This window comes from Mesoplodon bidens, assembly GCF_964165515.1.
Source record: "Mesoplodon bidens genome assembly, chromosome: 5".
Taxonomy (NCBI): Eukaryota; Metazoa; Chordata; class Mammalia; order Artiodactyla; family Ziphiidae; genus Mesoplodon; species Mesoplodon bidens.
The window spans coordinates 117,139,033-117,151,772 of record NC_138161.1 but is presented as its reverse complement, the minus strand read 5'-3'; the positions used below and the strand labels follow the sequence as shown (position 1 = coordinate 117,151,772).

The 12,740-nt window shown below is 33.7% G+C and overlaps 1 protein-coding gene across 3 annotated transcripts in view; it reads left to right on the top strand.

The window, feature by feature from the left end:
• TBC1D5 (TBC1 domain family member 5) overlaps positions 1–12,740 on the top strand; it is a 558,005-nt gene that overhangs the window by 272,096 nt on the left and 273,169 nt on the right. For all 3 annotated transcript variants that reach the window (XM_081234126.1, XM_081234127.1, XM_081234125.1), the window contains one exon: positions 5,548–5,617. In XM_081234126.1, coding sequence (XP_081090252.1) covers positions 5,548–5,617 — 70 coding nt within the window. The remainder of the gene's footprint in view (positions 1–5,547; positions 5,618–12,740) is intronic.

Below are 12,740 nucleotides of genomic sequence, written 5' to 3'. Positions count from 1 at the left end.
TCTCGCTAGCTTTTTCTCCCAGGCCTTAGGTGGTCTATTTTATGTTTTGGTTGTATTCTTTTGCCCCAGGCATCTGCTGGCTCTTAGTTTGACTTGCAGTGGGTACAAGAGCAAAGCCTACCTTTTTTTTTTCCTTTTTTTTATTTAGATGAAAAAGAGATGAACATCTTATGTCAGTTCTTCAGGTAGCTCCTAACATGTTAGAATTGATTTACACAATACTTTGAAAATATGGTCTTCTCTCCTCCCTCCAGAACCAGGTACTATTCTCCGGGGAACTAGCTTACTTCTTACTTACACTGGGAACTAGCTTACTTCTTCAAGACTGCTGCTGATCTAGGGATATGGTAGAACAGGCAAGTAAAAACCCCACAAAGCTTTCCAGTTGCCTTTTTCTTGGCTCATTGTTCACTTGGTTCTTGTAAATCTTTGACTATTTTCCAGAGTCATTACAAAGTTGGTTCCGACAGTTCTAGTTTTTCGACGTTTCTGTGGGAGGATGAGAACTTGGAGTTGTATCTTCTGCCACTCTGCTGATGTCATTCTGCTTTCTTTTTAAAAAGAATTCTGTTCAATATTTAACAAGAATAACAGAAGTATTATCTTCTTAAATTAAAATTGTGCACTTGAAATGTTATTTATTTAAAATAGTTCCTAAGTATTTGTTTTACATCTGAGTTTCATTATCTAAGTTAATAATTTGAAAATATTATACTAAATATGGCCATTAAATCATTAGAATGTAGATAAATTAACAATGATAGAGAAAATGGAAAATTATTAAATAAACAAATTTCCTGTATTTACTTGAGCACTGGCTCTTAAACCTAATGGGTGGTCCTAGATTTTTAGCATAAATAGTTAGCCTACAGAGCCTGTTGTTTACCTGATTCCTGAAATGAGGTAGTATCCTTTGCACCTACTGTTTTCATAGATGATGCTGAGTTATTATGCTTTGCCTTAACTGTGTCAATGCATGAATATACTTAATTTATAGATTTTTTTGAATCATTCACTTTGAATGGGATTTCAGATTTAACTAAAACATTTCAATAGTAATCCTCATTCATTTAAAAGACACACAAGGTTTTAGGTGTTTACACTCTTCATTTATGCCATATTATCCTATCACAACTAAAATGTGGCTACCCATAAGTTTACTTTCAACTTAAGTTTGAACCAAATATTTTCCCCTTACTATTAATAATTGATCACACATACATGATGACATTTCTCTAACAATTCAGAGATCAGCCTTTTTAAAACTTATGTAATATTTTTCAGAATTCATACTTAGTACCATGTGATCCTCTAAAACTTGATTTTTTTTTACATGTAAACTGAAGAAGGCACAGTTAAGTAGGTGTGCTTACTTACTGCATTATTCTGGTTGTTTTTAACCTAGTCTTGTTTAAAATCTTCATCCTCCCTTATAAAGCAGATATTTGTGCATAAAAAGCACTCTGGAAATCTACTGTAAACCTTTGTTCAGCATGGTTTCAACAGTGCACAGATAGATACTGTAAATGCTCTTAGCTAAACATGACTACAGTAAAAGCTAAAAAAGGAGTCCAAATTTAATTTATCCTATTTAAGTCACCGTTATACATATTATTGTTTTAATAAGTTAGATACATATATGTTAGGAATTACTAATGGAAAATACTATGCTCTTTGTATCCTCATTAAAAACAATGTAACTATGAGCATATTTTTTTCAAATCAGCCAACTTATTTTAATTATGAATATTATGAACTCATTTCACAAAGTTACTTACCAATTAATGAGAAATGAATGTGTTATGTAAATTTCAAACTGTAATGGTCACAGATAATTGATGAACCATTCCTACAAATATATATGTTGTACAATCTTACACATACATAGAGCGACATACAAAATTCGTATGTTATATATTGTATATAATTTATGTATTTATTTAAGATTTACTCAGTAAACACATCCATTTTATTTTACTGGCTTAGTTTACATTAAATATTGGAATACCTTTAAAGTCACAATTGTATTTTTAAAATTTACTCTATTGTTAAATTACTTTTCAAGCAAATGAAAGGAACTCTGTTAACATATTTAAGTATTTGTGCTGTTTGGTCATTTAAAGGCCTTTGTGTGAGATTACTTTAAAAATGTATTTTTGCGTGTGTGTGTGTGTGTGCGTGTGCGTGTGTGTGCGTGTGTTTGTGTGTTTGGGAGAAAAAGAGAGGGAAAGTCTGAAAACAACCTATGTATCCTTGTTACAGTTACAGCTACCTGACAACTTAGTTCAAGAATCAGAACAGCAACTAAAAACATCATATTAAACTCTCTTGCACCCTCTGTTGTTATTTTTGAGGAACACTACATATACTTTCCCATGGCTGTATTGGCATTAGACTTACTAAAATCCTGATAAAATTAATACTTTGTTATACTTACCTCCAAATTAGGTTGATAGTAAAGTAGCATTTGTTTTTAATTCTTAGTTGGTCTTTTCTTGTGATACAGATATGTTTTTGTTGTATAACAGCTTAAATGAAAAATGAGCCTTTCTGTTTGTCTTTGATCTCTCCTGGTTACCAGTTTTAAGCCCCTCCAAGTATTTCACACAAATGAAAATCTCTACCGGATATAGCACACTGTATATACCATTTTCCAGAATTAAAAATTCTGTCTGTTCCTTGGTAAACCTTTCAATTGTCAGACAGTTACCTTCCAAAATAAGAGTCTGGAATCGTCCATACTAAAATTAAGAATTTATAACTGTAAAGAACAGATGTTTTCATAAACATTTGCTATAATTAATTTCATCTAGAGGATTGAAGGAACAAAGCAGTTTTTCCCACTTCAAAACTTTATAGCCTTTTCCCCATATAGCAAACTCTGAAATCTTTTCTCTAATATTATTGTGAGAAACAACTGTACCCCTTATTTGGTATGTTTTTGAGAAAGAAAAGCTGCTGCTTTTCCTTATTACAATCCTTTGAGGGTTACATTTAATGTGATGTATTCGTTCTCATACAGGTATAAAATGAAGAAAACTTTGTGATGTATTTTGATGACAAAACTTTGGTATTTAAAAAACTGAAAATCTCTTAATTATTTGAAGTATTTTATATTTATTATGATAAATATAAGCAGAAGGCAAGAAATATTCCATTGGTGAGATTTTATGTATTTAAGTAATCATAATCTTTAATTTTAGAGACAAAGAAAGCTTATATTTTAAATGTATGATATAGTACTTATTCTGTGCTGATTGTGGCACGTTTTACAGGAAATGTGTGCAAGCTGTTAAATAACATGTGTTGTAGGAAATTTTCATTTAGCAAGACAGGGAGAGACTAATTTTCCTTAAATCTTTTTAGTTTATTTATGATAATACCATTAGTTTTTTTAAAAAGCAAATGAAGTATGTTGCATGAGTCATCTTACGGTACCCATGTTTTCAAAGAATTAACAGAGTATACTCAACTAGATTGATCTTAAACATTTAAGTGTTTTGGATTATTTTCTTCTATAAAATTTGGCAACATTTTCAAATGCTGTAATCCATTTTAGGGTTTTTTGTCTAATGAAAAAAAAACCCCCAAAACCTGAAAGTGTATTTTGAAAAAAAGAGTAGACTTAAAAGTTCAGTAAGTGAGCTCAGACCAATTCTCGTTCTTCTAAACACTTTGGGTGCAGCTGCAAAGATTTTGAAGAGAACCAACATTTTTGACTAGTCAGTCAGCTATAAAATGTGCAAAGAAAAATAGGTAGCTATCATTAAAATTACACTTTAGCTTTCAATAACCATTAATGAGCAACATAATCATATATGTATGGTACCTTAAGTGCTATATTCAGTAATTTAAAATAATCTCACCTCTAAACTGAAAGCTCTGTAATTACTATTTGACTTAACCAGGACCACTGTGATAATCTCCTGTGGTACCTTAGAATGTTCAAAGTGGAGTGAAAGTATAAATAACAATTGAATAAATCATTTAAATTATTAAGATTTAAATATCTTAAAAGTGAATATAACCTGATGTTTGAAAGTTGCATTATAGGAATTAGGAGTATAAAATGTAATCAGATTCTGGTCTATTTAATTTGTTTCTAAGAATAAATGATATATTTAATAGTAGTATCTATGGTTTCCTAAAAACTATACTTTTAAGTATATATTTTAAATTTTAAGCTAAAATCAATTTTCTGTCAGTAAGAATGTATATTTTATATTATGGCATTGGCAAGCATTTGTTTAAACTTCTTTTTTTTTTTTTTTTTTTTTTTTTTTTTTTGCGGTATGCGGGCCTCTCACTGTCGTGGCCTCTCCCGTTGCGGAGCACAGGCTCCGGACGCGCAGGCCCAGCGGCCATGGCTCACGGGCCCAGCCGCTCCGCGGCATATGGGATCCTCCCAGACCGGGGCACGAACCCGTATCCCCTGTTTAAACTTCTTTAGCAAATTTATTTTTATTCTATGATCTCTAAACTGATAGGTATGAATTTGTTCTAATCTGATTTTATGAATATGCTTGAGAGGAATTGGTTTTTTTCCTTAAAAGTTTGATATTACTACATGAGGCAGAAATACCTTTTGATGTTGTTTTTTGGTTTTTTTTTTTTAAACTGCTGAACTTTGCCCACAGTTAAAACATAAAGTTTGGGGAAGACTATTAAGATGTATTAAAAGCTCCTTAGAATGCATTCTTTTTTTTTTAACATTTTTATTGGAGTATAACTGCTTTACAGTGGTGTGTTAGTTTCTGCTGTATAACAAAGTGAATCAGCTATACATATACATATATCCCATATCTCTTCCCTCCTGCGTCTCCCTCCCACCCTCCCTATCCCACCCCTCTAGCTGGTCACAAAGCACCGAGCTGATCTCCCTGTGCTATGCGGCTGCTTCCCACTAGCTATCTATTTTACGTTTAGTAGCGTATATATGTCCATGCCACTCTCTCGCTTTGTCACAGCATACCCTTCCCCCTCCCCGTGTCCTCAAGTCCATTCTCTAGTAGGTCTGTGTCTTTATAGAATGCATTCTTGATCAGCACCTCTCAGCTTTCTGTTCTTCCTCTCTGCAGACCAGATTCCTAGAGAGTGGAGGACTGGGGGGCCAGGGGGTGAGGTGGGCCGGGGGAGGGTATTCCAAGTCTGCTGTCTGCCTGCTCTCTTTTGACTCTGCCAGTGGACAGGACACTAATAAAAAGTTGCCCTTTGTTTATAAGCGTTAGTTTGTGATTAAATGGTGTATAAATTTTGGTTTTGTCTGTGAGTCATAAGCAGAAGATGGCTGTATTATACTTCATTTGTTCCTGTTTGCAATTACTTCTGTAGTATTCCTATCCAAGTTAGGAGTGGTGGTATTTGTCTATATTTTAACATCAAAATGAATTTTTTGTTTAAAGGACTCTGATTACAAAAGATATTTGGGAGAGGTATAAGGGGATATTTGTTGTTTTGACTCAATAACCGCGTGGAGCTGTCACACAGTAGCTTTTCAACTGAAATACTCAAGTTTCATAATCTCAGTATTTTAAATTTTTTTTCCAGGAGATTCAAATCAAAATGGAAGAAGAACAAGTTCTACTTTAGACTCTGATGGAACTTTTAATTCCTATAGGTAGGTGATGAATACATAGATATATAATATTACAAGATATCTAATCTTACAGGGTTCTAAAAAAAATCTGGCAAATGTGAAGAATATTGTGGTATGCAATTGTCCTGCAGACTTATTGAGTAATTGAAAATGTAACATTCTTAGTTATTGAGTAGATGGACTTATTGTAGATATCTGTCGTTATCCTAGAGTAGGATGATTAGAATGAATACATATGTAGTATTAAGCTTCAATATAATCCATTTTTGTTTTTGTTTTTCCAGTATATCTCTTACAGTACTAAAGGTTTCCTTTGTTTAAGTTTCCTGCTAATACAGAGTGTACTGCTTGTGAGCATCTCAAGAGAGTATAAAATATAATCCATGGTTACATTAAGTGCTGTTTGTTAACATCCCTTTTGGCTCTTCAGCAAACAGGGCAGTTACATCTCAATTAACAATTTTTAAAAAGGATACAGCAATTAAGGAAACATGCATCTTATCTAGTTATTTGTTAATATTCTCTTTATAACTTGAATTTGCTTGAGTAAATGTTTATATATTTTGTATCTTCTTAACAGGGAAACCTAGGAAGAAGAAAGATTAATGCATTTCCAGTAATATTTGAAAATTCATATACTGAACCAAAGTGATGTAAGAACTAGGTTGTTTTCTTTTGGGGAATAAAAAGTAGAGATCGAGTAATAATACATTTTGGCATTATAGGTAACAGTGCAGATTCTTGAAGAAATACTTTAATTGGAGTACATTGTCCTTATGGTTCATAAGTTCCGATACTTGTGTGTTGATGCTATAAAATATATGCAAAAACCACTGTACACTTGGAAACTCATTTGAATATTAAGCTATAATTCCTTCTTTTCTATAATAAGTATGGAATTTATGCTGAGAATCTTTATCTTTTTCTTGAACACATACTCTGTATACCTAGCTGGAAATGTGTCATTTGTTTCTTCAGATCCCAGGCAAGCTTTTAACATCTAGAGTAGGGCCTTATATTCAGGAAGCACTTAATAAAACTGTGGTCATTGTGAAAGTTTTTACAGTTTGTTTATGAATTCCAGAAATGAGGTGGTAATTGAGATGCTTGACATCTTTATTTTATACCAGTTGGAGTCTTTATAAATAATCAGTCATTCAGGTGTCACGGGTACTACAGAAGGCTTATGTTCCCATGGCGTTCTATAAGCGTATTATCACAGCAGTAAAAGCTCACGTGTTGTCATTATATTTTCTCTGTACCCATCCTACCTTATAAATGTTGGAGTTCTCCAGTACCTTCTTTTAGTGCTGAAGTGTAATATAAAGTTTGGAATTTGACATATTAAATAATAGGTAGAATCCTCTATCTGAACATGTTGATCACACCAAAAAAAAAAGAAAAAAAAAGATGAATATAAAAGATATTTATTTATTTATTTATGGCCATGCTGCACAGCTTACAGGATTTCAGTTCCCCGACCAGGGATTGAACCTGGGCCACAGCAGTGAAAGTGAAGAATCCTGACCACTAGACCACCAGGGAACTCTCTATAAAAGATATTTAAATAAATACTCATGTTTGTCATGTAACTGAGGAATGCTAAGATGATAATATGTGTGAAATCCATGGTGGAAGTATCAGTATTAGGTATAAATACAGTTCAAAAAAATCCAAGACAAAAGGAAAATAAAGATGTATTTCAAAGGCAGGAAAACCCATATGTATATATCAATTTCATTGGTGAATTATACTTCATACCTACATTTGTAATTAGCTAATTATAGTAACTAATGGACAGCAAGTTAAGAGAAATGTGTTAATATGAAGGCACAGTGTTATCTGGTAGTTTATTTTGTTCTTGAGTAGTTTGAAGATTAAAGTATCTTATTTAATTGATAAATATTGAATTATTTTGAATGATAATTGTACTTTGAAAATGAACTCCTAATGCAACTTTGCACAGTAAATACTAATGTTGTTAACTAATATAGTTTTAATCAATGCCTGTCAGTGTTGTAATGTTAGGATATTAATTTATTGTTGTAAGTAAAAAGGCAAGATAAAAAGCTCAGGTAGTACAGTGTATAAAAATGAGCTTTTAATAGTTGGCAGGCCGGTGCTGTTATTAAATAGTATTATAGTATTTAAGGTGTGAAATGAATATTTTTCTACTGAGTAGGCAATAGCTCTTACAATATAGTGAGCTTACTTGTGAATTTGACACTTGGGTTAAATGCAGAATTCATAGGAGCACAGCTCTAGGGTATATTTTCATATCAGGTTAACTGATAAAACCCAGGAATTGTTGCAGAATCGCACTAAAATGGCAACAGAATTGTCAATAAAATTTACTTTTGAAAATGAAAATTATTTTTCCATTACTATTGGAACTCTTTTAAAGCAAGTAGAAATAGGTTATTAGAAAAATGTGAATGTTCCAGCCGTCAAATATCTTTAGCCTAACAAGTCTACCTTTGTGTTTTAAACCACCTCAGAAATCCTGACCTTTCTTCGCAGATAATTCTGGCTGTCAACCTAGTACTAGGATACTCAAGCTATATATGCTGTGCCTTGGGATAATGATTAGCTCTAATTTTTTATCTGTAGAATGGACATTATAATGTCTGACCTGCTTCCTTCTCACAACTGTTTTAAAGATCGAGGTAGGACTGTATAAGATAAAGCCTTCTGAAAATCTAAATGCAAAGCCATGCATTAATATTATTAATTCTTTGTGCTTACCTCATGTGAACTGGCAACTTTGCTGCCTTAGTGTTCACTTAACCTTCCACATGTGTACCCTTTTTATAGCATGTGCCAAGTTTTATTAACTTTCCAATTCAGTCTTGAGTTGGTCACCTAAGTCTATATTCTTTCCATTATTTATTTTTATTATTGTGGTCTTAGATGGTCAGTTACAAGAGGGCACAGCCTCTTTTTTTGTTGTTGTTGTTTTGGTTTTTGTTTATTAATAATATCTAAACATAGCGAGTTGGTTCGTATCTTGACTCCAAATGGAGACTTTGGACAAGTCTTAGGCTCAGTTTCCTCACCTTGAATGTGGGGATAATAAAACACATTTGTTACAAGGAGTTAATGGGCTAATGTTGTGTGGCAGATGCTGAATAAATATTAGCTGCTTTTATCTTCCAGTCCATGTCATCCTCATCATTGTCATCATTGTTAATCTTCTGGTATTGTAGAATATTTTTATAGTGCGCTAATGTAGAGACACCAAAAGGAAGATTTAAAAACAAAATGTCTTACAGGAAAGTAACTTGTTTTTTAGCAGAAAGGAGGCTAAGAACAAGCTTAACCTGAGGCTTGATACTCTGTCTCTGCTGTATATTCCAGGTTGCCTTTGTATAACACATTTGTACACATAGTAGAGATAAGAGGAAGATGTTTTATTATGAGTACAAAGTCAGAGGTGGATTTTTGGAATTTTGACAAAGTTTGAAATTTACAATCAATGGACCGTATCTATAGCTTTATGTGCCTAAGGCTCATAGATTTGTTTTTCAGAGGCTAGGAGGTTTCACTTTGGATTTGTGTCTCTTGTGGTTTGCTTCATTGATTCAGATAGAGTACAGCTGCATTTAACTCCTAAGGCACCAGTATGATGATTATATGGTGCCTGGGTAATAGCTAGATCTTGTTTTGGAAGTTTCTGTTAAAATGTAATTGTTTATCTCCCAACTAATTTGCAGATGATGTGGTAAAAATGGAGAGATTAGAAGAATTGAGAAGATATTACTGGTTTATGCAGTATACCTTGTGCTTTTTAAAGACTAGTGTTAATGTTTTCTGTTAGATTAAATGAGCTTTCTCTGTTTCTTATTTCACCATTAAATCTGAGACCCTTTCAAACTGAGGGTATGAAAGCAGAGAAGTAGTTTGCCGATGAACAGTTTGCAGTAGATGTTTAACTTAGTGACTGTAGCACAGGGCCACATGGTAGGAGCGTTCTATCCCCATCCCCCCTCCTCTTCCCAAGGGCAGCTGACCTTCTCCTCTCCAAAGAGGCGAGCCCCTTGCCAGCACATATGACTACAGACTATTACATTAATCTGTTTAGCTGTAGTACCAGCTGCTTGCATGTTTTTAATTATCTTATTAGATGGTATAACAGTGACCTATGAAATAAATTGAAGGTGAGCATTTAAAAATTTTCCCTTTTTTACCCTATGTTTTTAAATATCTTGATTGATCAAATTATGATATTCTGCAAAAGTTTATTGGAAGTCTGTATGGTTTTTTGAGTCAGTGTAAAGCTTTTAAAAGTATAATGTTATAATTACCAGTATAAAAATAACTTCATTTTTACCTCATTTTTGAAAGAGGCTGTGTTTATGTAGCCACAAGTTCATGTTAAAATCTGTTGTTTTAAGAGTCAATTTAGAGAAAACTCAGACCAGTTATTTTGAGTTTCTCTGGGAAACTCAAAATATTGCTTAAATTTCAGACAACATCTTGGCATTGTATAAATGGCATAGGATGGAATACAAATCATTTTGGATTATTTTAAAATAATTTTGTCTATTTAACTCTGATTTTCTAGATTCTGTGTATTCAGTGGTAAATCATCTTAGCTGACTCTAATTATTTTTACAATTAAATTTCACATGGTACTTTTTTTTTTGTGGTACACGGGCCTCTCACTGCTGTGGCCTCTCCCGTTGTGGAGCACAGGCTCCAGACGCGCAGGCTCAGCGGCCGTGGTTCACAGGCCCAGCTGCTCCGTGGCATGTGGGATCCTCCTGGACCGGGGCACAAACCCGTGCCCCCCTGCATCGGCAGGCAGACTCTCAACCACTGCACCACCAGGGAAGCCCACGTGGTACCATTTTTAGTGTATTTTCCCAAGCTGTGCCATTAGTAAAAATGTATTTCTTCTGGATTTTGACAATTGGGTAATTTTCAAATAATACCTTAAATGCTGACTCCAAGAGACAGTTCAAAATAATAACGACCAGTGATTGTTCAGTTATAAGTCATAGCCGATCAACAAAACTTGTAATGATTTAGTTAGTCAGAAACCCTGATGTTGAATTAAAAAACAAAGGTAGTTGAATGCAAAAAAGAATTGCAAAATACTTATGTGTGTCTTTTGAATTAGCAAATCCTACAGCTGGCATAACAGGGTGACTTGAGCCTTGAAAAATGTGTAGTCCTTGAATAAGGACTATAAACTACACACTGTTTCTTTTTTTTAACTAAGAAATATTCATTCTTTTTGGCTTTGTAGTTTTTTCCCTCTAAAGAAAGACCAAGTTTCATATTTCAAAAGAAGTTTTGTTGAAGAATTAAGGGAAAAATTTCCCCTTTATATATTTTATTTTCTTTTTAAGGAAAGAAAATAAAAAGCCACTTGGCACTAAAGTCCTGATGGCATTATTTCTTGATATATATATATATATATATATATATATATGTATATATATATTAACATCTTTATTGGAGTATAATTGCTTTACAATGGTGTGTTAGTTTCTGCTTTATAACAAAGTGAATCAGCTATGCGTATACATACATCCCCATATCTTCTCCCTCTTGCGTCTCCCTCACACCCTCCCTATCCCACCCTTCTAGGTGGTCACAAAGCTCCGAGATGATCTCCCTGTACTATGCGGCTGCTTCCCACTAGCTATCTGTTTTACACTTGGTAGTGTATATATGTCCATGCCACTCTTTCAGTTTGTCCCAGCTTACCCTTCCCCCTCCCTGTGTCCTCAAGTCCATTCTCTATGTCAGTGTCTTTATTCCTCTCCCGCCCCTAGGTTCATTAGAACCAATTTTTTTTTTAGATTCCATATATACGTGTTAGCATATGTTATTTGTTTTTCTATTATTTCTTGATATTGATCAGAGCTGCCACAGTTGCCTCCCTTTCTCAGTATGGTGTATTCTGTAGCCCACAGAGTCAAAGGCTGTTTAAGTTGGTTAAAAGTTTAAAAAAAATTATAGTTGGTTTAGCTTTTTGAATTTAAAAGTTGTCTTTTTCTGAATAAGGAAGAAAACCATTAATTTGAACTTTCTTTAGTCAGTGAGGAAATTTTTTAAATTAGGCTTCAAGTTTTATCACAAACTTTATGTATCCTACTTACATGTAATTAATAATTTGGGAGGATGTGGGAAATATCCTTACATCATTTACATTTATTGTTGGTATAGTACCTTCCTCCTCACCCCGATTTGTATGTAAGAGGGTCATATGTCTCTTGAAATGACAATGAAGCAGTGATTCAAAATATTAGAGATAATAGGGCAAAAGCATACTTTGGATTTAAAATTAGAAATCTAAGTTCTGGTTATGCTCTTAGAATGATATAAATTTGTTAATCTATTATTTTTAGGAATACGGAAATACGGAATTTTAGAAACAATTTAATTATTGAAAGTTATACTGTATTAGTTTGTTTGGGCTGCTGTAACAAAATACCAGAGACTAGGTAGCTTATTAATAACAGAAATTTATTTCTCACAATTTAGAGGCTGGGAAGTTCAAGATTAAGATGCTGGTAGATTTGATGTTTGATGGAGCCCACTTCCGGGTTCATAGATGAGTCTTTTCACTGCGTTCTCACTTGGCTGTAGGGGCAAGAAAGATCTCTGGGAGCCTCTTTTGTAAAGGCACTAATTCCGTTCATTAGGGCCCAGCCCTGATGACTTAATCACCTCCGAAAGGCCCCACCCCTAAACACTGTCACATTGGGTGTCAGGATTCAGAACATGAATCTGTGGGGGCCACATTCAGTCCATAACACATACTAAAGATAATCAAGACCAAACTGAATTCCCCATCCCACTCCTTCTCCACCCACTCATCTTAAGTTCCTGAGGCCTTGCCTTTTAAATTATTTTTCCAGGATATAGCTTAGTAAATAGATGAAAGAGGAGGACCTAGAATTAGGGTTTCTTTCCTGATTCTTAGAAAGTTGCTTTCCCCGCTTTGATGTGATGCCTATATTTTGTTGAGAATCTATATAATTATATGACACTGACTCTTTAAGTTTTTAAGAATAAATACATAATTTAGGGAAACTGTTTAGAAAAAATACACAGATAGATCTAAGACAGAATAAAGTTTACATCTTAGCTCCAGCACTTACTGACTGTGTGATCTTAGGCAAGGTAATTA